The sequence below is a fragment of the Ciconia boyciana genome, chromosome 24, assembly GCF_034638445.1.
Source record: "Ciconia boyciana chromosome 24, ASM3463844v1, whole genome shotgun sequence".
Lineage (NCBI taxonomy): Eukaryota > Metazoa > Chordata > Aves > Ciconiiformes > Ciconiidae > Ciconia > Ciconia boyciana.
The window spans coordinates 56834-83812 of record NC_132957.1 but is presented as its reverse complement, the minus strand read 5'-3'; the positions used below and the strand labels follow the sequence as shown (position 1 = coordinate 83812).

The window sequence follows — 26979 nt, the reverse complement described above, 5'->3', positions numbered from 1 at the left end:
CATTTTCCTAACCACACAGGCAAGAAACACTTTGCAATAGAAGCTGTGATTCCTTTATAATCATAGCACTCCAAGAATTGGATTTTTACGTAAAAGGGTCTCAAACATTATAGAACTAATAGAGAAGCTGACATCCCTGCTTGCAGGCATATGTCAAGGGAGAAGTTCTGCTAAGGTATACAGGTACTTAAAATCAGGCTCCAAGTTAAGGGTGCAGGACATATCTTCTACTCACAAGCACAATCTGGAAACATCAAAGGAAGAGGAGAGGTTCCCAACTTCTAGGTCCTCTCTTTTGTCAGGACATCATTAGCTGTCTCCCCCAGCACTTGCTTCAGTATTGTGGCAAAGACTAGGAGCGCTGCAGCAGTAACAAGCTTTCTGCTTTCCAGCACTGGATGCCCCATTTTCCCACTGTCCCTAGAGCAAACTGGCTCACAGAAGAGTTGCTTCACCTAAGTGTGAGCTCCTGCTTCTCCCCCAGGGCTGCACCCACAACCTCCTCAGCTCTCCCAGGCCCCACCCAGCTACTGCATGTCCTCTTCCCACAGCCACCACCTAATCCACAGAACAAGTGGTTGTTAAAAGGATGTCACTGTCTCAGTTTTTCCCAGTTCAGACAGCAGGTGCCAAGGAGAGGAAAATCCATGCTTGGGGAAGCGGGGTCTTTCCCAGGTTTAATCTCCAAATCAAGAAGATGGAACCATCGGCCAAGCATGGTGGCTGATGTAGTTGCTGAATGAGGGATTGCAGAAAATCCTCTGGGCTTCTCCTGCCTCTTAGTATTTTCCTGGAGTTCTGACACAGATAAATGACATGAACACATTACAGCATTTCTGAAATCCCAGAGCAGGCACCACCAGGAACACAGAGAGTATCTAGAGAAAAAAAACTCTTTGCACCTGATGCGCAGTTGCAAATAATAGGTGAGGGCAGAATGAATTGCCAGAGGCCAAGCTAAAGCCACCAAAACCAAACTTGTATACTAGTTACATACACTCATTTTGACCCACAGACCAGATGTACAAAGCTACAAAGTCAAGGCCATCTACATGGAGAATGAGAAATAACACACACATTCTTTCTGTCTGCAATTCTCAAACTTCGTGCAAATTATTTTAAACAGGGCTAGAGCCACTGTACACACAAGGTAACGGAGCAACAGAGGACTTGATTCCTCTCATTCACTAGGGAGAAGCTTTCTTCTCCAGGATGAACTCAACATGAAACAGTAATGACTGAGAATGAGAAAATGTCATGCTGAAATAAATGACTGCAGAGAGTTAGGACAAACAAGAATACAGCTCAGAACACCGGCCTGTAATTGGCATAGGTAAGATAGTGGCATGATTATAGGTTTCCTGCACCTGTAAAATGGGCTTGTGATATTATCTTTTTTTAAGGGTGTGACAAGAAGCTTTTATTTAATGAAGTTTGTGAATCAAAACAGCTTTAAAATTAATGAGTAGGACCAGGCCTGCAGAAACTCTCCCAGCTGAGGCAGCGCTTGGATGGGAAAGAAAAAAATCTTTTTACCTGGCCATCGGCATCTAAAAGCAGATGGAAAAGATATTTAGATTGACTAGGAGCGGTGTGGCAGGAGGAAGGGGAATAAAGGGACAGAGTCACAGAAGCACAGAATCAATGCTGGAAGGGACCTCTGGAGATCATCCAGCCCACCTCTGCTGCTCAAGCCGGGTCAGCTACAGCAGGCTGTGGAGGGCTGTGTCCAGCTGGGTTTCGAGCATCTCCACTCTCCCTCTGGGGAACCTGTTCCAACATTCGACCACACTCACAGTAAAAGGGTGTTTTCTTATGTTCAGATGGAGTATCATGTATTTCCGTTTATTCCCATTGCCTCTTCTCCTGTCACTGGGCACCACGGAGAAGAGTTTGGCTCCTTCTTCTTCCTGTTCATGCCTTGTACTGAGGAGCCTAGAACTGGACAGTCCTAGTCAACGCAGGACACACTAGCTAATCTCCAGCTTCACATTGCAAATGTGTCCGAGTCACCGACTGACAGTGCATACCTGAAGGAGTACTGTATCCAGCCATGTCTTGCAGATCAGCAAGGAAGAAATGTGAGTCACTTGTGTTTTAATGGTTACCTACAGCACCTGGGTTCCCACATTAGTGGAGGTAACAGAGACACCTATGTCCCCAGAAAAGTGCAGGATAAAATCCATGGAATTTATGGAATGCACACTAAACGTATTGTTTACAAAGAAGAGATTTGGATTCCAATTTTGAATCATCATAAAATGATTCTTTAAAGAATCATTCACACATTTGTGTTTATGTAAAAATACTGGCTATAATTTGTTGGTTTGGTTTTTTTTAATTAAAAACATTCTCACAGCAGAGTTCTGAATCATTTCACCTTCGCTAAACTTTTCCAAGCTGTCCTTGTATCACAGAGAATCTGGAGAAGAAACACCTTTCTAGCCTACAGGGGTCTGCTTCCATTTTCTTGTGCAGCCACTTTTTTAAAAAAGATGACAAAAAGATTTTAATTGTCCTTTTTCCCTCTTTGTAAGCTTAAAACCATTGCAGATTTGACTAAACTATTTCAAAAGATTACCTCTTCCATCAGCAACTAGGAATAGGGATTTTTCAATCCAGTGAAGATCACTTTGAAGAGTATTCAAAATCACAAAAGGGTACTTACTCTGCAGTCTTGACAGTAGCTGACACTATGGTAAATCTCAGTTATCCACCAGCAAATCATGTTGTGTTGCAGACCACACTAACTATTGACTAAACTGCATAAAGCAACAGCACCAGCTCAGGACCTTTATGAAACTCAGAGTCGATGAACCCTGCAGCATTTCTAGCTATGCCTTTGCCATAACCCCCAAATTTTCTGTGCTGAAGAGTAATATGCAAAACACTCAAATGGCTCTGGCCAGAAAGAAGCAGCTACAAATGTCTGTGCATGGCACTCCCAAGGACATGACACTCCTGAACAGCAGTGGTCAGTGAAATGCACGTGTTCGTGTGGCTATGTGGTGCTGATTCTGAGGTCAGATGACTCAGCCCAATCTAATGCATCTAATTCAGGCTTGTCTGTCAGGTGCGATACCCCAGATCCCCATTACCCAAGATAAAGGAGATTTAACTGTATTTGGGTAGTTTAAACATGATTTCTGCTGCACTCGACCCAGAAACAGCAAGTAATGGGCAACAGAACGCAAAACAGTGTGTCTGCCTTCTAAAACACAAGCATAAACCTCATCTAGGGCCTACCTGTTTTAAGTGTAGGAAGTCACACTGCTTATAATTAGACCTTAAGGGTCAGGGTTGTGTTCTATATTCAACACACTACTTTAGCCAGTAGACAGGGCTGGAAACAAAGAGCTGAAAAATGTACCTCAGCAGACTTTATAACCTGGAGTTTCTGTGGACCTCTTCAGTCATACAGTGGCACAGACAATAAAGACAGCTTTTGGATCCAAACTGCCAGCATTATCCCTCAAGAAACCCAAACAGTACTAAATAACTTACCTTTCAAAGGCACATCGAAAGACAACCAAGATTAGAGCAAAAGGGATACTGAGCAGGAGATCACGAGGCTGAGGGTAACGCACGTCTTCAGACTCTTGCATGTCCTCCCAGGTGATTCCTGGGGGCAGCCAGAACTCATGCTGCCACAGCCACTCATTCAGAGAGCGTGCCATCCTGGAAGGAAGAGAGACCAGAATAAACTGAGGACAGCCTCGCACGCAGCAAACCTGTCAGCACAAGCCAGTGAAGCAGAGGAAGGAGGACACCCTCGCTGAGGTTGCATCTGGCTGTGAAAGCAGAAGAGGTGTGGAACACATCTGCGCCCAAGGAACTGATAACCTGCTCGCAGATTTTTATCGGGTGCTCAGTGACTGCTGACTCCTGGCACAGAACCAAAAAAGGGCTAAAATGGAGATAAGTGCTTCAGAGTTCAACAGAACATTAGTGTCATTCTCAGTAAGACGTATCGGAAAGTTTTAAGTTTAATACTGCGGCTTCTCAGGCTCATAGGTTCCTTTCTACCAGACTGATAGCTTGGTATCATGAGGATGCAGCAAGTCTGCCCAGGGCTGGCTGCCAGCTGTCCTTTTATATGTACATATCCTTATTTTTTAGTCTTTCATCTTTTGTATTTATTTGTTTCTATTTATACATTGCAATTCCACTGTGTGCATATGTATGCATTATAATTAATACTATACTGAGACTTCAGCTTTAAAAAAAAAAAAGAAAAAAAGACCTATCTTCTGCTTTAAATGATTAAAGAAAGTACTCCCAGGTAAGAAATGTTGTGCTAAGTGGTAAGCTGGATTCTTAATGTAATTTTAAAGACCATGCCTGAAGGTGGGATTTACATATATGATCAGAGAATTTAGCAGCATAAAAGACAGTGGAATGGGTGTAACAAAGCATTAAACACAAAAATACTGTTGCTAGATAATTCTACCTCATACACAAATATGAACTGCACTGCCCTCCAATACAGGCTGCTCATTCTAGCTGGTAGCAACAAATATCCCAACCACAAGCTCTGGACAGAAGTCAGACAGGCTCTGTGCAGCACAGAACAAGGAAAGGGGAAGCGTGGGAATGAGATGCCCGTGGAGGTCATCTGGACAGCACACGGGAAATGCCACCTTACCAAACAAAGGGAAAAAACATATAATTTAAGTGTCTGACCTGAGTATCAGAAAGCATCTCAGCCAGTGGGGGCCCAAACCCTGGCCCATTTTCTGCAAGGAGAACTGCCTAACAGATCGAAAATGAATCATACATTTGATTTTGAAGATATCTTTAATTCAGAAGTAGTTTCTTTGTTAGTTAAACTGAAGATCTGCCTTATCCCAGAATTTTGCAGAGTCTGAGGGATATCATCTGAATCATAATGTCTTTTCTTGATTTGGACCTTATTATTCATCTCAATGTGTCTTTTGATCTGACTACAACAGGGAAGAACAGGACCCTCTTTCTTCAATTGACTCTCATTTCTCCTGGAGCATACACAGCCAATTCAGTATGATGACAATGCTGATTACAAATATATGTGTAATTGATACCAAGTGGATGCAAACTTTCTGACCATTTAAGACATACAAAGCAGGAAAACACCTCCCCCTTTTCCCCAAAGAAAAAGGAAAACGATCTTACTAAAAATGCATTCTTCTCCTCCCTGCATATTCCCTGATTTCGGCTTTTGATACCAAAACCCACAACATAAGAATACCTCCTAAAAATCAAGAGCCTGATACACTGCAGAACCGCAACCAAAAGAAGTGGCAGTAAGGCTAATATACAACTTCACTAGCACTGAAAAGAACATCCAGGTCTTTTAGCAGCTTTCAGTTTGACAATGATCACAGTATTTTCTTTCTGGTGCAGCTTCTGGGACTCTGGAAACTGGTTTTGCTCCCACTTCCAGGCTAGCTCCATTCCTTCTGCTAGCTCTCCTTCCAGTGCAATGTCTGGACAAAAACCATCGGCACATAAAATGAACAGAAACAGGATTTATAGACTCTTCATATTCTGTTTTAAGAGCTTGACAAGCAAGATGCAACAGTTTTTAAGTTGCCTGCCAAATCTCGAATCTCTGCAACTCTCTGGCACCGAGAGTAGAACCTAGCTTCCCCCATCAAGCCTGTTTTAAGGTGGGAACATCTGCTACCCACTCCCTGTCCCCTTTTCCTCTGCCAGGGCTGTAGGATCCTTTCATGCCAGTTCCCTTCCCCTCTTGCCTTTGCTCATTCAGCAAAGGCACCTGAAGCCAGCACCATGGGAGAGTGGTGACAGGGCTCGTTGTGCATTAAAAAGAGAGAAGCTAGCTGAAGCACACATACACACATGCTAGAGAAAGCTTTCCAGACCACTCAATAAACATGCTATTAACCAGCATAGCTCCATTTGGGTGACACAGACATAAGCCCATGGGACAGGCTGGCTACTGTGCTGAACCTCAGAGCCTCGGTCAGCCATGTTCTCAGGATGTCCCCGAGTCTCCTGTAGACTGAGTGAACGCAGGTTTCTGCCCAAAACTCCACAGTTACAGAGCAGAAAGTGGCTATGTAGAAGCAAACTGGATGAGTATGGGTTAGCCTACGATGAATTCGACACACTGTCACTATGAAGCGTGGTGACACTGTTCCAAAACAGCTTGTGCACTTCAGATAGGTACTGGATACCAGCTTAGAAAAGCCAGATAACCTAAGCGAGGTGTCTGAATTACAAAGAGCTTTGCAAGGCATGAAAGGCACCAACCTCAAAAGTGGTGGTAAACTTTCTGAGCTGTTAAAAAACTCAGCTCTAGTCAGGAAAAGCATCAGGACATCAGGAATACCTAGGAGAACTAGAGAGAGAAATTACACTTTCTCCCTGCCTCAGCTCTTCCCAAAACATTTCTTCACTACCACAGGGTTATCCCACAGTGCAGAGACAGCAGGCATGCTAGGGAAAGCTGCACGGTAGCTAGCTTTGCAATTACACAACCAAGGATTCCCCCTCCAGAACTCTCTCTATCTGGCAGCAACACAAAAAGATGCAATGCACGCTTGGTAGAGGACAGCAGCTGAACTCTGCTGAGGGCTCTCTGCGGGGACTATATAAAATAAGTCTTCCAATTTGCTTAGTGGGAATATTCTTAGATTCAAAGTGACGAGGAAGTAAACAGCCATTATCTAATCTTCTCTCATGTGCAAACTATATATAGTCAGGATCACCTTCCTGGAAGATATCTTTATCTCTGCAGCTATCTTTACACATAGCAAAAATATAGAAAAGAGTACAGTTTGAAGCAACCTATTTATCTTTTGCAATTTACACAGGCCACGTTCCAAAGTCGAAGCAGCTAGAAAGCTGAAGATAACAGTGTGTCTAAAATGTCCTTTAAGCACTCACAGAAAAGCATAAGCGGGCCCATTGCTGTCTCAAAAGTTCTTTATGCCTCACAGAGCACCCTGTGTTATTAGTGGTAGCTTTGTAATAATATACAGGACGAAGCCCTCCAGCTCTGAATACAAGTGCAACAGAGAGACAGCCTCTCACGCAAAGCATTCAGCAAGAACAACGGAAAAAACCAACACTGCAAAACACTCTCCCATACCTGACACTAAACAGATCAGCATTAGGATTTCACAAACAGTGAGCAAAATAGTAAATGCTGGAAGAACAGCATTAAGTTTGCCGTAGAATATATACGTAATATGAAATCAAGAATAGTGAAGTATCACAGCTATGCCATGGGGACAGGGAGGACAAGGCTTTGGCACTTACCGAGCCTATACTGTGACAAGATCAGGCACTCAATATATAATCCAACAAAGATCCTTTAAGTTGACACAGCTAGTGTCATTTTATCTGAATCCTCAGAGTTACAAATGTCTCTGCTGTCAGGCTGCCCTGAGCTGCTCCAAGGAAAGCAGAAACTGTTGTGCTGGCCAACAGGAACACACCTGCAGTGTCTGCATGCTGCAGCAGAGAGCAGGACTGCAGGGCTCCCTGCACCCTGAGCCATAGATCAGGAACACTACTATACTTAAACCCTGTAGGGACATATTTATATACAATTTCACTTTCAAAGCAGAACTGATTGAGAAGAAGCACAACATCTAGCTAGAAAGGTTACTCCTTGTCTCACAGGTAAAATGGCTAAGCAGGTTTACCCAGAAAATGTAACTGTTGCTTACGTCTTCAAAGAGTTATTCTGCTGCTTCTCTTACAGAATCTATTCCCCAGCTAAACACTAATATATAGGTACATGAATACTCATGTAAATTTACACGTGAATATAGGAGATAAGGGTGGAGGAGAAGCAGAGAGACAGAAAAGACTTACAAGTCTTTGTAAAGAACTAGGTAATTACCCTCTCACTCTGAAGAAGACGAGGTGTAGGTATCTGCCCTGCAGTTTACAGCTACAGCTTATGCTAGACATTATTGCATTAGCCATTGTTCACTGCTTATACTCTTAAGATAATATAAAGATCCATCATAAAAGAAAATATTACACTGGAGTTTTCAATTTGCTTTTAAAACAAGAAAAAGATCCATGATTTTTTTAAAAAAGCTTACACTGGAGTTTTTAATTTTCTTTTTGACTAACCGATATCCCTTCCTGCAACCCTCCTCCCCCTGCCTTAACCTTAGCGCAGCACATACTGGTAACATTGATGGGACGGAAATTTTAGTCTTTGCTGTACGAATTCTGACCCCAATAGCACTGAACTTCCAACTTCTTTCCAAATTCCAACATAGAACTTGCTAAGTTGTTTCCTCCTCCTCTCTACCTCAAGAAGCTGTTAATTTTAGGAACAGCCAAGACTTCACTGCGCCACTTTCAGCTTTTTGCCATGACAGGCAACAATAACCCCCTCAATAAGGGTACCACACTGTATTGGAGGGGTCTCCATGTTTTTGCATCAATTGCTCATACTAGAAAGCTGCTCCTAAACCTCTGGCGGGTACAAAATAATCACAATAAAGAATTTTAACACCACCTGCTTTTGCATTAACACTGGGTTTCACCACAAACAAGTTGTTCTTACTGTTTATAGAACAGTATTTTTCTCTCACAGTTCATTGTCTATGCTAAACAAGTCCACTGCTTCTAATCCTCTCTATATTGTATATAGCTAATACAACTAGCTATAGCCAGAGAAACGGAAAACCTTTCTTTGCACATTCCTCCGTTTCTGACTAGATTCTGTTTCTCAACAGGATTTCTGAGGGGACTGTCTAGCATTAACATCCGCATTTTTTAATACAAATTTCTGCTCTTGGTCCCCAAATACACAGCTCTGCACACTGTGCTACTCAAGGTCACCTCATTCCTCTCACTCTGCCTATGAAGGCCTTCCAGGTCTTGATGATACCAGAGAGGGTCCCCTGTCTGCAGGGGGATTGTACAGGTTCGTGGGTGGACAATGCCACAGGTACAAACATCCCTGAAGTGGCTCTGGGCCAAGCTGTTTAGGTCTGCCGAGTCTTATTAGCTTAAGTGCAGCATCACGCTAATGACATCGCTGCCAGGACTTGCACAGGTATTCCTGCAGAAGCCTTCCTGGTACAGCCAGTTTTCCCAGGACTTGATTAACCACCAGCAGCACAGTACTGCCACAGGGGAAATTATTAGTTAATGTGGAAGCACACCACCATAAGGATGCACTATATTGCTTCTCACTTCAAATTGCTTTATTTTTGACATGGGGCTATGGCTGAAATAACTAAAACCAAAAAAGCCTCTTAAATCTTGATATGCTGGAGAGCAAAATGTAGAGGCTTGTCCTACCTTTCTGAGAAGCAGTTGGGGTCAAGAAACAGAGTCCTCTGCATATTTATAAAGGTTCCTCTTATTTCAAATTGTAAGAGCCATTGCATTCCAGTCCTACTCTGGTCCATGCTTCCTGAAGTTGGGTTACCACTGCATATTATGCATTTGAACCTTTAACTCATTTTGCTAAGAAATCAATTGTTCAAGAATTGCATGGGTAAATTCTCTCCTGATAGCTCTTCTAGGCAGCTTCTTACTTATTTGATACTTCCCATAATCCTGATGTTTTCCACTTTAACTAAAACTACCTGCTACAGCTACACAAGAGAAGGTACTAGTTCAGACATGAAGTTTACTGCACCTCTCTTATGCAGAAATAAATAATTTTAACAAAGAAAGCTCAGATTAATGTGACATAGGCTATCTTTTGAACACCCATATTATATTTAATCTCTTAATCTCAGTCTCCAGGGGTTTTTTGTCTTTTTTTTTTTTTTCTTTCTTTTGTAAAATCTTCATACTAAAGATCACAATACTGGGATTATAGTTGCTTGGGGTAATTTTTTCTTCATGTATTTTTTCTAATATTTTTCATACATTTTTTGTAACATTTTTCATACATTTTTTCTAACATACATCAGTTATTGCCACTAAAGATTTGGTAAAATTTATAGATTAAAAAAATCTTTGCTCCAAAATTCTTAATTACATGTATCATTATTTTCAGCATGCAGAGATGGAGATTAGCAAGTTCCAGTCTCCTGCCTGAAGGGAATACATTAACCTTTTCAAATTTCACTTCAGCTTTGATATGTTCATTTCCATTTCCTCATCCCTGTTAGCTATCCTGGCGTCATACCTGCTTTCTGATATTGCCTTATCTGTAACAACATTTCCTTTGCCTGAGATCCCTCTCTTTCCCTATCCCTCTGTTGGTTCTTCACCATTTTAAGGCTTTTCTTATCATCAAGCGAATTTAACCACGGATGGACAGTGTCCAAGGGACTCAGCTGAAATTCATCAGTTAAGAAAAATGCCTCTCTAAGAATGTCCTCCCATGGAAAAAAAAAAATCAAAATCTTTCCTTACAGATCCAGTCTGTGAGCCACCTATTGACCTTCACTCTCTTGGCGTGCCTTCTCCTCACTCCCTTTGTCAAAGTAACTTTCCTACAAAACCCACCACCCTCTACACCTTCATTTCTTTGAACCTCTTTTGGAGATTATCATAAGCCTGCTTGCTCTGGCCACAACTGCTGCAGAATCTCCAATCACATGGATGGATTCTGGTATGAATCTTGGGTATGAATCTCTTTTTACCTGCAGCTAATTCTGCTTTATTTCTCCTCTGTTCCCAAGTTTTCTCATCTCTTTCTCTTGTGATTCTGAAGGCCCTTGTCTTTTCCCTAAAACCGCAACTGCTGGCAGAATCTGCCTTTGTTTTTGCATTAAATAAGACTGGTTTTCAACTCTGACTAGTAGTGAAAGAAACAAAACCACAATCTCCTTCCCTTTGTAATCATCCAGACTATGTTCTCCAGGCTCACTCTCCTCATCCAGACTTTGTTCTCCACGTCCTCTTCTTTGGAAGCTGGCTGAAAATTTGAAATTATTTGTGCAGCCTTGTTTCTCCACCAATGACCAGTTATCCGCAACTTCCTGGCTTTCAGATGTTCTCCTCACTTAGATCTACCAGCTGACGTTTCCTATCAAATTATTTCATGTCTGCTGCCCACCCAAGAATAAATTCATCTTGCAATTCTTCAGCTTTTTTCAAAGAACTTTTCACTATTTACTTCCACTACTAGTCCAACAGAAGCTTGATTCTTCATTCCTAACTTTAAAAGCAGAAAGGGAAAATTTGCTTCCACAGCCCCGACTAAGAAAACATCTCTTTTCAGCCCACTGAGAGAGCTGGGTTCCTCTGCCTTGGTTCCTAGACTTTCCAGCTTTTCACCAACATTAACCCTATCTCATACTTTGGTGCAGGCTGCTCATGTGCTGCTCTGTTCAAAGGCAACAATTTTCATATAAACCCTCTTTTGGGAGGGAGACCTCTGTCCCAGAAAAAAGCATAAAATGCCCAAATGTTAGAAGCTGCAAATAAAAGTCCAGCAAGCAGACAAACTTGCTTATCTAGATCTCCAGTGAACATCTTCCTTACCCAGCATAAATTACTTACTAACTTCCATACCTTGCGCTCCGCTTGCCGGCTCCTTCGTTGCTAGGCTGCTCTGGCTGCCCAGGGTTTGGCTCCCAAGCAGACTGCCAGGTATGACCGACAGCACAGGTTTCAGGCTGATGTCACTCATCCACGTCAGAATGCAGATCAGACAGCTCTTCTCACTCCATCATCCCTCATTGAAGGGGATGAGTACAATGCCTTTTTTTGGCTCAGTAAAAAACAAGTACTGGTTTAACCAGTTAAAAACAAGGCCAGAAAGGGCACTGAGTACCTCCAGCTTCACCATGTCTTTGGTCAGGAGGTACTCAGAGCAGTGGACCCAAATATTTCTTAGCCTTCCTCTTGCTGCCAATGTACTTACAGAAGCCCTCCTGGTTGTCCTTCACATCCCTCACTCCAGCTGAGCTTTGGCTTTCCTATCTCCATTCTTGTAAGCTCAGGCAACACTTCTATATTCCTCCTGGCCATCCATCCCCACTTCCACCTTCCTGATACTTCCATTCTGTGTTTGAGCTCAATCAACAGTTTCATGTTCAACCCTGCTGGTCTCCTACCATTTTTGTTCGCCTTCTTGCACGTTGGGATGGACTACACTTGTGCACGGAGGAGGCTGTCCTGGAAGATCAACCAGCTGTCTGGGCCCCTTTGCCTGCCAGGACAGTCTCCCATGAGATCCTGACAAGCAGATCCCTGAACAAGCCAAAACCCACCCTCCTGAAATTTAAGAAAACCCCAAGAACTTACATGCACATTTTGAAATACCACGGCTGTTTCTGCCATATTCCTCCCCCAGGAACCTGGAGATGCTTCCCTACTAAGGCTGAAGAAACCTGGTTTGAACTGCAGCACCTGTTGTCAAACTAGTCTCAAAAATCATAGAATCATAGAATGGTTTGGGTTAGAAGGGACCTTAAAGATCATCTAGTTCCAACCCCCTGCATGGGCAGGGACACCTTCCACTAGACCAGGTTGCTCAAAGCCCCATCCAACCTGGCCTTGAACACTTCCAGGGATGGGGCATCCGCAACTTCTCTGGGCAACCTGTTCCAGTGCCTCACCATCCTCAGAGTGAATAATTTCTTCCTTATACCTAATCTAAATCTACCCTCTTTTAGTTTAAAGCCTTTACCCCTTGTACTATCACTACATGCACTTGTAAAAAGTCCCTCTCCAGCTTTCTTGTAGGCCCCCTTCAAGTACTGGAAGGCTGCTATAAGGTCTCCCTGGAGCCTTCTCTTCTCCAGGCTGAACAACCCCAACTCTCTCAGCGTGTCTTCATAGGAGAGGTGCTCCAGCCCTCTGATTATCTTCTTGGCCCTCCTCTGGACTCGCTCCAACAGGTCCATGTCCTTCCTATGTTGGGGCCCTGAGAGCTGAATGCAGTACTCCAGGTGGGGTCTCACGAGAGCGGAGTAGAGGGGGAGAATCATCTCCCTCAACCTGCTGGTCACGCTGCTTTTGATGCAGCCCAGGATACGTTGGCTTTCTGGGCTGCAAGCACATGTTGCTGGGTCATGTTGAGCTTCTCGTCAACCAACACCCCCAAGTCCCTCTCCTCAGGGCTCCTCTCAATCCATTCTCCCCCCAGCCTGTATTTGTGCTTGGGATTGCCCCAACCCATGTGCAGGACCTTGCACATGGCCTTGCTGAACTTCATGAGGTTTGCAGGGGCCCACCTCTCAAGCCTGTCAAGGTCCCTCTGGATGGCATCCCTTTCCTCCAGTGTGTCAACCACACCACACAGCTTGGTGTCATCAGCAAACTTGCTGAGGGTGCACTCAATCCCACTGTCCTTGTTGCCAACAAAGATGTTAAACAGCACTGGTCCCAATACCGACCCCTGAGGAACACCACTTGCTACTGGTCTCCACTTGGACATCGAGCCGTTGATCGCAACCCTTTGAGTGTGACCATCTAGCCAATTCCTTATCCACTGAGTGGTCTGTCAAATCCATGTCTCTCCAATTTAGAGACAAGGATGTCGTGCGGGACAGTGTCAAATGCTCTGAACAAGTCCAGGTAGGTGATGTCAGTTGCTCTTCCCTTATCCACCAACACTGTAACCCCGTTTTAGAAGGCCACCAAATTCGCCAGGCACGATTTGCCCTTAGTGAAGCTATATTGGCTGTCACCAATCACTTTATTTTCCATGTGCCTTAGCACAGTTTCCAGTGGGATCTGCTCCATGATCTTGCCGGGCACAGAGGTGAGACTGACTGGCCTGTAGTTCCCCAGGTCTTCCTTTTTTCCCTTTTTAAAAATGGGGGTTATGTTTCCCCTTTTCCACTCAGTGGGAACTTTACCGGACTGCCATGACTTCTCAAATATGATGGATAGCGGCTTAGCAACTTCACTTGCCAGTTCCCTCAGGACCTGTGGATGCATTTCATCAGGTGATAAAATAAAGTGCTGTGTTAAGCTACCAGTGTAAAAAGCAGCAGAGACAAAAGCTGAAGACCTTTGCAGGCTCTGCCTGGCACTTACCCCATGGCTGCATTATTAAATGAAGTAACATTCCTTTATTACTTCCAGCACAGAGTGAGGTAACATAAACCTCATTGTCCTGACACTTGGGAACAGTCAGTATTCTGCTACTGAACACTATCTCTACAAACAAAAAAATGTTCAACAAAAAACCACTGGAGACCACATGCTGATTGTTTTGGTAAGGCACAAGAACACCACGTGCTACCATCACTGTGTAAAAAACTACAGACCATCCTACATCTTAGTAAGAATATCAGACACGACTAGTGTCCAAGTAAGGCAACTGAGGCATCCAAAGTACCAGTTAGAACATCTCCACAAAATACATAAAGAGATGTATTCCCAGATCTACATGTGTTTCTTGAGAGAGTACAAATGTAAAATGCAAGGAGGCACCTATAAAATCCAAACGAGCTGCTCAGCAAGTTCTTTGGGTTTTTTCCTTCATTCTTTCTTCTAATGCTTGCTATTTCCTCCAGTCTCACTGTAGAAATAGCAGTCACTGGCTGACATCACTTGATAGAACTGAGGAAGAAAATAAAGTTATTGGCCTCAGGCCACAGTGAGCTAAGAATTCAGGTTGGAAGATCACACAAAGAAATTAAGAGGGAGCTTCCGTCTGCCTGAACTGCTCACCTCTCCTTTCTCTGAATTCATCAGTACCAAAACAAAGCAAAAGTCAGGCAGTCTTAGTGAGACCTTCTCCTTCAAACTGAGTTAAGAGACAGTAAAAACTGCCAAAAAGCCCTCTAAGCAGAAATGCTATTTATCCCCAAAGACTGTACCAACAAGCAGTTTGTACACCAATAGAAGCATTTTCACAGATTTTGGAAGGAGAAAGGGACAAAAAAGAATCACACACTGTGAGAATACACACTCAGTAAGGCTCAAAACTTTAAGCATGAGCAGCAATAACTTTGTGAGATCCTCAAAACTCTTCCAAAGGCAAGTTCTGGCCTTACAACCCAGGTCCTGTGCATGGAGGTTCAGATGCTGGAGAAACAGAAAATAATTTGCCCAGACCTTTCAATACGATACATACCCCAGACATCTTTTCTAGTGCCAACTGAAATTTTTCAACTGATTATGACTCTATCTGTTACTCAACAATCACATATCAGGCCTCAAAAAGTTTAATTCTAACTTAAAAACTGGGAAAAATAAAAAGCAGCTAGTAGGTTCAAGTTTCCAAGCCATACTCAAGTCACATTAAAAAACCACACAGGTCTCAATAAAGTCTCTTTCATGTAAGCTCATGGGACAGTGCAATGCTTGTCCAACGCAATACCTGATTCTTCAGCCCTTTCAAAGCCCAAATATTCCTAAACAGTCGTATGGTTCTGGTCTGACGGCCCTCTCCTAATCTGTCCTGTAAGAATCACCCTTGGCGAGCTTTTCTGTTCCCTTCCAGGAGAGCTCTTCCTCTTCTGCCCTGCCACCTCTGGCCACAGGCTTAATTCTGCAGTTTGTAGCAGCCCTCAGAAGCTCTTCATCCCTAGTTTCATTTACAGTTCCTACTTACCTGCAGTTCAAAGCTTCACCATTGCTTCTGACTTGTACAGTCAACCCCTACAGTGAGCCAAGCACTCGGTTATCCTTCTCTGTCCCACAAATGTGTCATTTCCCCAAAGATGTGTTTTCTAATTGATCACCCCAGCAACCGTGAGCATTCAGCTAAGTGAAGCACTGAACTCCTGAACTGCTAATCTTAGGTCAAAATGAGAGAATCAGTTGTGATAAAATAGGAAGACAAAGGGATGGATGTGCATGACTTCTCTGACACAGATCTAGCAAAGAGAAAACATCAAAGTGGAATTGGATCATCTTGAATGCCAATGCAGATTAGAAAAGTGCTTATCTATCAGTTGAGATGAATTTGTTTGCATGAAGTTGAGGGAGGCATCCTATATTACAGCCTAGTACACCTACAAGATGCAGAGCATGACTTTTCACACAGTTCTTGTTCTCCTCCCTCATGCAGGAAACACAATGGCTTTAATTACTCCATATGAGCTGGCTTTGAACTTCAGTATCAACAGTTCCATCAGTTTCCCAGGTATTTGTTCCCACAAACTCACCAGGCTGTTCCAAGGCTTAGAGGAAAAAAAAAAAAAATTAATTAGTCTAAAATTAAGATTTTTTTTTAAACAATACTCTTATACCTCTAAAACTAGTACGTGTTTTCATTATTTTTCATTTCGAAACACAAAACTTAAAATGTTATCCAAGAATAACATCTGCATTCCCAACATTACCGCAAAAGCAAAATACATTAAAAACACTAAGAAAGAGCAACCGATAGAAAGATTTCCCTTTCTCCAAGATTAAAAGAATTGTGACTCACTTTTCACAACCATTACTGCTTAATGAGTAATGCAATCTATCATATGATGATGGTTATTTTTTAAAAAATTTGAATATGAATTATTCTTGATTAACACAGATAACTTAAAAGCCCTTAATATGGATAGCTTATAAAGCAGAATGTAAAACTCACGTTCTTTCAACAGGCACTGTCCTTCTCTGATCTTTGCTGGAACAATATCTAACATCAAGAGAACCTGTCTCTAACTGAGCATTACCTATTACATAAACAACTCATTATGGGACAGTATATTATTTGTCATGATACTGAAGGCTGCAACCACATTGTGTTATTTATCCAGCAATTTTGGCGTTACAGGATGGTTTCTGAATTTGCGTACCATTGGGACCATTTTAATGAGTGATACTGCCAAATACAGACAGAGTGTTTGTTTCAGATTGCTTAGCGAGGTGGTCTTCTCAGTCTTCTCCTTATCAACATGGTCAGTCCTTAAGCTGCAGATTCCGCCTCCTGCGGAATGAGGAGGAATAAATTACTCCTCCTAATGAGGAGTCCCTGTGTTACACTGCAGGCATGAGGGGACTGGGACAGATAACTCAAACACCACCTTTATTCCACACTGGGCCAATCTCTCTACAATACATATATTAATTTATCTTCACTGCAGCCAATTATTCTGCCCTGCCTGAGCTGAGACAATCATGCCTACACCAGCTGCAGAGGGGGAATACGCCAGCCCTGAGCACAGGCCAGAGTGACGGCCACAGCCATTTGGATCCCCCTGCACAAAGTCAGCACCTGTGGCTCTCGCAGCACAGCCCTGATTCATGCTGGCTGAGCTCAGCATTTATTTTTAAAATACAGATACTAAGGGTCACTTTCTCCTTGCTTCAATTCACCACAAATAACTTTACACAAAAAAATCACATAGAAATTATTATTTTGGGAATTCTGCCTTCATGCTTTTACTTCAGCATCATCTGTAAACAGAAAAATTCCTCTGATCTTTTCTTTGAAAACATTAAATGCAAACTCTGACATAACATCCTTCAAATCCTCCAGAAGGAGGCTATCTTTCATGTATGTATGAAGAAAGACAGACAGATGAGCAATAAGGAAGCAGTTGCCCAAAAAGCTCTGATGGCACCCCAAGGGTAAAAATAACACTGCTTTCTACAAAAAAATAACTTGAACACAGCCTGTAGTTTACATCTTTCAAGATTTTTTCTTTGCCTTATCTATTTTGATTCAAAGCCTTGGCACTTGTTTGGTTGGAAGGCGTATGCCATACCCGTGTCTGTGGCCATCTGTGCAACAACCTTACAAAGGAAAATATTTGAAGAATTTCTTGATTTTTGGAACTGACTTCTAAAACAAAGAAACTAGTTGTTATCAGAACCAATTTCAGTAAAAGCTGAATCAATCTTGAAGTTAATGGAACTACTGCAGTTGGTCCTCTTTGAGCATATTTCCTATTTTTTCAAATGAAAGCTACTCTTGAATTAATTAAAACTAAAGCATATTGGAAAAAGGAGTGGGGAACATGCACTGGCTTCTTGACATTGCTGTGTAATTATGGACCAACATGCTGAGGTCTACTCCTCAGTAAACATGAATACACCATGAAAATTACGCTCAACAGAACAAGCAGCCTTCAGTGCATTTTCAAAACCGGGAAAATGATGACATTTGATTTCTCTTTACTTAAGAAGAACCTGTCATGGAATGCCAGTGGAATTAAATATTAAACCTTCAATACAGATATACTAAAGGTTAATAAATGCATACGATAGAGACCCACAATAAAATGAAAGTCTTTATTTGAAAGAGGAGGGTGGTCAAGGACATGGAACAAGGACTTGCACTATATTTCAGCAATCTGTGGAAAAGAGCGTACAGCTAGAAGGCCAGTGTGTGAGACCAGGACCACCACTGAGTCACATCATGAGTGCATAGCAGGACCAAGGGGAGTAGCTCTGTCTTATTCCTTTGGTGGCAAGGATGCAATTGGTGAAGAGCAACGCTTTGCACACCTCAGCCCTTTATGGTAGCTTTGCACCAGACATCAGTCTGGGATGGGTAATGGCTCCTGGAACTGATCTCTCTGACATAACGAAACAAGGACCTGCACTGTGTATGCCGGGGCTTTATACCCTGCTGGGCAAGGATGCAGTGCCCCAGCTCTTGGCAGAGCTTCCTATACACCTCTTTATCAGAGGTACTCCAGGTCTGGAGACATAGCTGGAGCTTTTACAACACAACCTGCAGTGTGTTGGACTGCAATGAAAACGGTAGTGTAAATTCTAAACCTGTGACATATTCCATTGAAGGGTTCAATTACTCTATTAATATTAACTAGAATGAGGATAATTAATTTTACTAGTAGGAAATAATTACAGGATTTTGGCTTTCTAAAGAGCAAACTATTTTTAAATAAGTTCTTGTATCAGATAAAGACTCTTGGCTTCCCCTTTCCCTTTAGGTGAAAGCATGGGTTTTCTCCTACAGGGAAGAAATCAGGAACAGACATTAGAAATACAAGCAGGAGATAAAACACAGCACAATAAACAATCCTGACCCTGGAAATCTTAATACACTTTTTTTCTTATCAACAGGCTCTACATTTACAGCTCAAGTAGAGTAATTTCAAAACTGCACTCCCCTCTTTAAACTGGATTTCAGTGTGTACTTGTTATGTCATAGCAATGTTTGGATGCATCCAAAGAGTCCAAAATTTAAAAAAATGTGATTTTCCAGATAGTGCTGTGAGATACAGACTCAATTTTCAGCATTTCAGAGAACAAGTACATGTTAGTTATGGCCCACAGTACAGAAAATCAAGACGGACTATTTGTTTTGACTTGTGGATGTTAGACCTTGAGATTCTACAACCTCATTTCTTGTAAGTTTGCTTTCACCTGAACAAAGCCAAACACCGCAGCACAGGCAACCACAGCCAGGGAAGAAACAGACGTGTTTCCTTTAAGATTATATCAATGGGGGGAGAGATCCATGACAATCCTTAAAATGAAACTGCTGTTCTTTCCAGCGTGAAAAGATTCCCCTGCTGAGACAGGTTCTTTATAAATTAGAGCCAGTGTAAACCAACACTGCCATCAAAGACCAGACCCTGGCCTCCACCCGTTCCTGACCAGCACTCCCACTTCACTGCCACCACCCCGCTGTATGCAATACAAGAATTTGTGAGGCTTCACAGACAACCAGGCTGAGAAAAAGATCTGGGTTAAAACTTAAACATTTTTTCTTTTTACTCGGGGTTGATTTTACCCCACGTCGGTTCCTCAGTGCAGTTCATTACCTGGCTTCAAAATCATTTGTGTAGGCTCAACGCAAGGTGAAAGAGAAAAGCACAAGTGGCTGGGGGGAGGCAAAGGTGTCACTTGTCTCTACAGAAATGCAGCTCAAGCTGATCAAACTGTACTGTTGCAATAAATGCCTCCATTGAGCTCCAAATGTCCAACTGCTACACCTTACCTGGAAATATCTGGATTCATGTCATCAAGTCCTTACTGGCCTCTGCAAAAGAAACCTGAAAAAAAACACCAAACCAGAAAATTAAGCCTAAATATATTATATATGCAGCCCAAATCAATTTCTGAGTGTACACATGCAACTAACTTGCAGGGAACCTCAGCATCACATCACATAAAACACTCTGTGCTTGTATTTCTCCCATATTTCTCTTAAGCGTGAGCAGCAAGCTTATAAAACTTTCCCCTACTCATCTTAGACCTGAAAAAGTAGTGTACGATAGCATTCTAGCTGTGTTTTACTCTCTTGCAGAGAAAAGGGCTATGAAGTAAGATCTGAAGATTCCCTGAGAGATCTTTTGTTTACAACAACTGCTTCCAAAGTCTTGACAAATCATCATAACCTGGATATGTGGCAACCCAACTGCTACAGAATGGATGTTAGACCACTCTATCTGCTGCAAGCTGTGGTCACAAACCAAACTCTTTTATACTAGTTTTGTGTGCAGTGCTCTCCAGAAAGAGAAGTCCTGTGGTTGTAAACTACCTTGGAAGAAAATGAGGCAAAGCTCAGAAGTATGCCTAGATGGCTATAGCCTTACCACTTGCAGCTGTATTGACTAGACACTCATTTACCATAATCGCTATTTACAAGTAGAAACAACTGGCTTGCAGTTTGATTTTTGCATATTGAGCCCATATATGCTGCTTCCTAGAATCAGAGAATGCAAAAATGAATGATCTACAGAGGCTTTCAGTTCCTTTCCTGGCCTGTGAAGTATTGTTCTCTGCCATAAACATTTCAGAAAAGAAAAATTTGTCTAAATCTATGAACTCGAAAGCAATTTTTCCCCCAAAAGCTCTGCAGGGAAGAGTTTAGAATATTATAGAAGCTGGTGTTATAATACAGAATAAAAATTTAGAAAAACAGTATTAATTTTCTCGATATGTATCTCAAAGGACAGAAAGCAATCTGACTTTCCTGACAGCTTTTTGCTTCTTAAGCCCTCTTGGGCTCATGAATATAATCAAAGATCCTCAGATGCCTTTCTGAAAAATTCTCAATTGCAGTAATGACTGACAGAATTGGGTTTGTGTTTACTGGACACTGCTAGGTCTATAAAAATTGGCTGTTGTTGTGATATTGACTCCTTAGAGCTCATGCTCTCCTTCAGACCAGATACCATTTAAGTTCTGCACTCAAAAGGATGTCGGAAAACCATAAGTAGCCTTCAAAAACCACAACAAAAATGCCTTCCATCAAGCTGGTGACCTCATGAAGAGAAGAAAAGGAACTCCATCAAGTGGATAAGTTTTAAAAAGGGGCCTTCTTTAGCTCTATTTCTGCCAAAAAAATGCATACTAGGAAACTGAACTTTTAAGTCTGTGATGATATCTGCATGAGTACACAACCTCACGGCTTCAGCGTTCAGACAGGTTGGTGTCCCCAGGTAGAGTTGGGATGTAGGAGCAGATAGTTTAGACATCCTCAAGCACCACCATTCGTCCCTCTTTCTTGGTAGAGCAGGGTCTCCCCAGACACTGTCTAAGAACATGGGAAAAGGGCACCAAGTCAGAAGAGACATTTTTATTTTGATTAGAGCTGAAATACAGAATTAGCTCCTCAAGCATAGCCTGTAGAGTTGGCAGCAGGAATCGAATCTTTGCCACATGTGAACAGAGAAGCCAAGTCTCTCTGAATTACCTGCGTGACAGACTGCACAAATAAATCCAGTTTCTGTGGATTTAGGTGGACTATAACAGAAAGACAATGTAATAATCATTCTTCATGGCAGGTATTTGTTCTTCTTCCTGCCTGGAAGCAGCTATCAAGCTGAGAAATCTCTACTCTCTGCTTTATCTCCTTAATATAATTCTAACATGAGATGGGAACTAGATTAAGAAAATTAATATTTTATATGAATTTCACCAGTTTGTAATAGCTAATAATCCAGAACAGGTATTCCTCACTCAGCAGCATTGAATCTAGGTAAAAAGCACTTTTGGCTTAACATCAGATGAGCTTTTCAATTTTGCCAGCTTCTTTGCTCCTCTGAGCACAAGCATCTCACAAAGTCCGTTATCTTCCAACATACAACCTTAGGTTAACAACATAAAAGCTCTTTCCTTTTTTTTTTTTTAAACAGAAGTAGGGAAAAAGCTCCTCTGCATTTTCAAGTCTCTGTAAGTCTCCTGACTATCTCGATAAACCTAAGCTTGTAGATGCATCAGTCACCAGCACAGTCTCGCATCTCACAACCAGTTGTCCCTATTGGCCAAAGGAGAGATTGGCTCCTCTGGAGCACAATCACCACATTTCTCCTCTCAAACACACTTTCCACCTGACTTCTGCAAAATTTATGTCATTAAACTTCATATTACACTTGTAAAACAAGGAATTGCCTTTAGATGCTGATACATGATGCAGATAAATGAGCAAGCAGTTTCAAATCTGGCTAGCTAAAGTTCAGATGTCTGACTTCACATTAAGCATCATTAGCTATTCCAGAAACACTCACCTCATGCTCCAATACCTGACTTCAAGTCTTACTTAACTGCCAGTGCTTCCTAAAACCTACCATCTGATCTGGCTTGAAACCATTCCAGAAGTGGTCATCAAGCATTTGGTTTGGGTTTTGGCAGCTTTAAGCTAGCATGAATTTTTTTTGTCCTTCTACTACTTGAATTTTGACCTTTACACAAATCTTTGTAAAAAGAATCACAATCACAAACATATTCTTTCAGCCTCGTGGCCAGCTTTGCCATCCCTGTCTCCAGGATCAGTTTTCATTGCCAGCAAGGAAATCTTCCCTCCATTTCATCGTTCTTCATGCCAAGGCTTCAGAGCGAAGTACGGACGACCAGGCAAAGAGCTACCTACCAGAGAGCAGAATGGCTTCGCAAAAAGTACCACTGCGATCGCTGCTCTGACCTTCCTCGCCGCAAAGACACCTCAAGAGAACCCTGTCTTTCTCCATGGATTCCACGCCATCTGCCTGCGCCGTACCAGCCGCGCGAAGCTCCTCCGAGAGAGCGGCGCGAAGCAGTTTTCTTCTCCTCCGGGTCGTCGCAGCCAACAGGAGCCCACCCGGCCCCTTCCCCACCCCGCCGGCTGCCCCTCGGCAGCGGGGAGCCAGGTCCTCGCAGCTCTGCCCTCACAACGCCTCTCCGCCGGGCCGGCACCGGCATGAGCAGCCGCTCCCCGAAACCCCCCTTTCCGCCCCCGTTTCTGCAGACGGAGCGGGAGCCCCTGCCCCTCGGCAGCGCTCGCAGCCCGGGCGCCACAAGCCCCGGCCCCGCCGCCCCTCCCTCCTCGGCCACGGCCGCCTCCCCGGCCGTCACCTCCCGGCCGCCGCCTGCTCCCCCGTCACCCTTTCAGGCAGCCCCCGCCCCGCCAGCGCCCCGGACGCCGCCCCTGCCCTCCCGCCACCGCCAGCCCCACGGCCGCCCGCCGTTACCTCACCCGCCGCCCGCTGCCCGCTCCCCTCCAGCCTCCCCCGCCGGGCCGGCGCCCACCCGCTCTCCGCGGAGACCCGCGCCGCGGCCGGCCTCTGCGCGCCCCGGGCGGAGCGAGGAGGAGGCGGCGGGCGCGGGGCGGGCGGGGCCGGCCCGGGCGCTGCTCTGCTCCCCGCCGGCGCCGGCCGGGCCGGGCCGGGCCGGGCCTCTCCTCGCTCGGCCCTGCCCGCCGCCTTCCCGCCCGGGCCCCCCGGCCGCAGGGCGGCCGCCGCGGGGAGCTCTCGGCGCGGGCGGAGAGGCCTGAGCTGAGGGCCCTGCGGCCCCCCGGGGCCGGGTCTCCCTCAGGCGGGAGGGCTTTGATGGGCACCCAAAGCCAGCGGGCCGTCAGCAGGGGCACCCGGGCCTGCTGGGGACGCGGCACGGAGCGGGGCTGGGAGGACGGGCAGGTGCTGGTCACCCTGCAGTGCCTCACCCTGTCGGAGCCTTGCCAGGAGCCGTGGAGCACCCAGGGAGGCCCGGGGGTGTTACGGCATTAAAGGAAAACTTGGCCTGTTCGCCTTCCCCCAGAGGGTACGAATGGGGTGGAAGGGTGGAAGGGACAGCCGTGCTAGGACATGTATGAGGTGACCTAAATGACATAGCAGTCTTAATACAGATGGAGTCCCAGCAGAACGTCACCAAAGAACCGATTTTCTGACATATGTCGCTGCAAGGTAATACTGCTATTTGCATGGTGCCAGTTGTAGCTGCCAAAGTGAGAATGAAAGGCTAATGAACTAGCCTAACGGTTATTTTATATGCACCTTTCAGGAGTGCAAATAAAAAGATAAAGAAGTTGAATCTTCTGCATGAGACCCTTGCTCCTGTTGCAGGCTGATGGAAGAGACAGCCCTCAGCCATCCCGCCACTGCCCCGCTGAACCCGCCTCTGCTCCTTTTCTTGTCGTGCAGGCTTCCCCCCTTTTCTTTTGCCCGTAACCTCTTCTTTTACCTCCATTACTCTCCTAAAGCTCTTTACAACAAATCTGCTAATTTCATGCCTGAGCACCTGCTCTATCATTTGTGTAAAAATACATTTTAAATACATGTATGAATGCATGCACACACAGTTCTGTTCTAAAATCCAAACACCATGCATCAAGCAGGACACAGAGCAGCCTATAAACACTTGAGTGGATGATGCTGGAACCCATTTCTGCAGTGCCACACTTCATCTTTTGCCAACAATGAATATGTTTAGTTTAACCCAGTGTTTTCTTCACAAGTGAAGAAAAAAAGAAAAAAAAATAAGGTCCTTCAGCAAATTGCAGCTGCTCTTTACATGGAAAAACAGTGGTTAAAGTACTACATATTATTTCAGTCAAAACAAGGAGAAAGAGCTAATACTGTGGACCACAGCTTTGGAATCACTGTGTACAGTACAGCTGTGTAGATTTTAAGGCCAGAAAAAAAATCCTTAAGATGATCTATTCTGTCCTCTTGCGTTATGTAGGCCAAAAAAAATTCCATGCCATCATTCTTGCTTTCAAGTCTTGGGAGCACAGATCATCTGTACTATTATTCTTTGCCAGCATGCTATAATGCATTCTTGGAGCACTTAAGACTGTTCTCTCATCTTACTAAAATGCTGTCCGTCAGCTCTTTATTTCCAGACTTTTCTAAAGCACAGTTATGATGAACATGGTTATAAATACCTGTGCAGATAGAAATGTGAAAAATTTTAAAACAAATACAGTGACTTGTTATAGTTTTCTCGCTTACATATTTTAGTCCACCTGCTCCCTTCCAATCAAGCAACACCCAATCAAGCTCGTAGCAGACTGAATCTCTGGCTGTATCATAGCCCCTTGGGGGGACCCCAGTGCTCCTACATGCAGGTGGTGGTCCTGCAGCTCTCGTATGGCATCACTGCAACCAACTGAAAACAGTGCTTGACCTGCAGCGTCTTTATTTATAAAGCCAGCTTTTCAGGTCTGAGCCAAAGCCCACTGACGTCAATGAAAAACTCCCATTGACTTCCAAAGATTGGGATTGGGCCTTCCATGAGCAAAAATCTGCTCATTTCAGTCTGTGCGGAGGGTGAAACAAAAACATCTGAGACCACTGGAGCAAAGGAAGGGGCTGTGTTCAGGGTGTTATTTGTCTTTTTTTTCCCTTGGGTTAGCTGTGACTCTCGCAGTTACACAAGTGTAGTACGAGTCCTGCCACCCGGGAGGAGCGGTCTCTGTGTAATCACCAGAGGGTCACCAGCACACAGACCCGCAGCATCGTCAAAGCACAGCACAAACCTGCAAGGCTGCACACAGCAAAGCAACTCCAAACACAAAGCCCTGACCTGGTGCACGGGGATATGACCCGTGCATGCCTCATCAGCTGTATAAATCATGGTGAATTTTGAACTGTGACTATGAGTGCTGAACACAGCCCCGCACTCCCGCTGTAGGGAGTGCTCCCTTGAAGCCGTAAAAGTTACCAGTCTTTTGGGATATGTACCTCGAGATGCCCAAAGGGGTCTGAAACACAAAGATGGACACACAGTCTCTAAATATCAGGCTTCTTCAAGTTGTTTCATGAAATCATGAGGATTTGAGGTACTTAAAAATCACTTATCATTCTAGAACATAGGCTGCTGAACCCCTGACGCATTAGTATTTATATTACAATATATTTATGAGTAAGAAAACCAGGGTTTTTAAAATGTAATAATTTATCCACCAGCTGCCCACTATGAGTAGGATGGTACTGTGTTCGGATGTCAAACAAGTCCTCTGGTTGTAGTCTATGAAAGAGGCACCCTCGGAAATCCTGTTCAACAAGTCCAAATAAGGCTCTGCCCGGGCCTGATGCTCAGTTCGGCTATGCTCTCTCTGGGGCGGTGCTGGGTTATGATGGGCTCCACTGGAAAACCTGAAGTGTGGCCTTTGCCAATGTGGACAGCACCCTCGCGTGGAAAACCAGAGTCCCTGCACACCCAGCCTGACTTGGGGGAATCAAACTCCCGACACAACCGAATGCCGATAAGCGTACGGCTGGCCGTGCGCCAGGGTCGGTGGTGCGAGGGGAGCGCTCCTGCGTGATGTGGCACACGGTGTGGGACAGAGCTGCTGGGGACTGCAGCCTTACTAGTCCATCTTCCCACCAGCAAATCTCACCTCGGTTATAGTGTGGAAAATCGTTGGATTCTTACATTTACGTTCCAGTCACTCTGAGTCACGACTCTCTCATGACGCCTCATCCTACCATCTTCTTCATGCACCTCTCAGTCCTAAGGATCCCAGAGCCATTATAATTCAAGACCTCTACTCTTGAAATATACCCTGTTTACGAAGAAAGGGGGAGGCTGTCTTCAGTAGATATTGCAATTCCTCAGACCCCTTAGGAGAGGATGCTGTGAGACACTGTCTAACTGGAACTGCATAGATAGTTCAGGGAAGAGCATGCAATTATCTACACCTGAAACCTGACAAGATGCTGTTGCTAACATGACTGTCCTTTCGAACGTGCCTTTCTGATTATCCCTTTGTGGGGATCCCTTTGTCAAAGCAGAGTAACTCGGGAATTTGGAAGGAGTCACCAGTAGCAGACAAACTCAGAAATCTCCTTTCCTGTAGGTGATGGTTAGGCATGTGGTTATGGTCAGGCAATGAGGGTGACAGTGGATAGACACTGTGGCCAACACTTCATTTATGCTTCTCAAGAGGAGGCCCAACCATTATGAACTGCACCAGACCTCCCTTTCTTCTGGAAATGCTCTTCTTCTAAATTGGTGACATGA

The 26979-nt window shown here is 44.1% G+C and overlaps 1 protein-coding gene across 1 annotated transcript in view; it reads right to left on the bottom strand.

Annotated features, from left to right (window-relative positions):
• Positions 1-21531, bottom strand: part of LOC140643509 (ceramide synthase 4-like) — a 43199-nt gene extending 21668 nt beyond the window's left edge. The window contains exons 1-3 of the mRNA XM_072845356.1: positions 21163-21531; positions 19754-19808; positions 3505-3678 (exon numbers count right to left, since the gene is read on the bottom strand). Coding sequence (XP_072701457.1) covers positions 3505-3678; positions 19754-19773 — 194 coding nt within the window. The 5' untranslated portion in view covers positions 19774-19808; positions 21163-21531. The remainder of the gene's footprint in view (positions 1-3504; positions 3679-19753; positions 19809-21162) is intronic.
• Positions 21532-26979: the final 5448 nt, after the last annotated feature.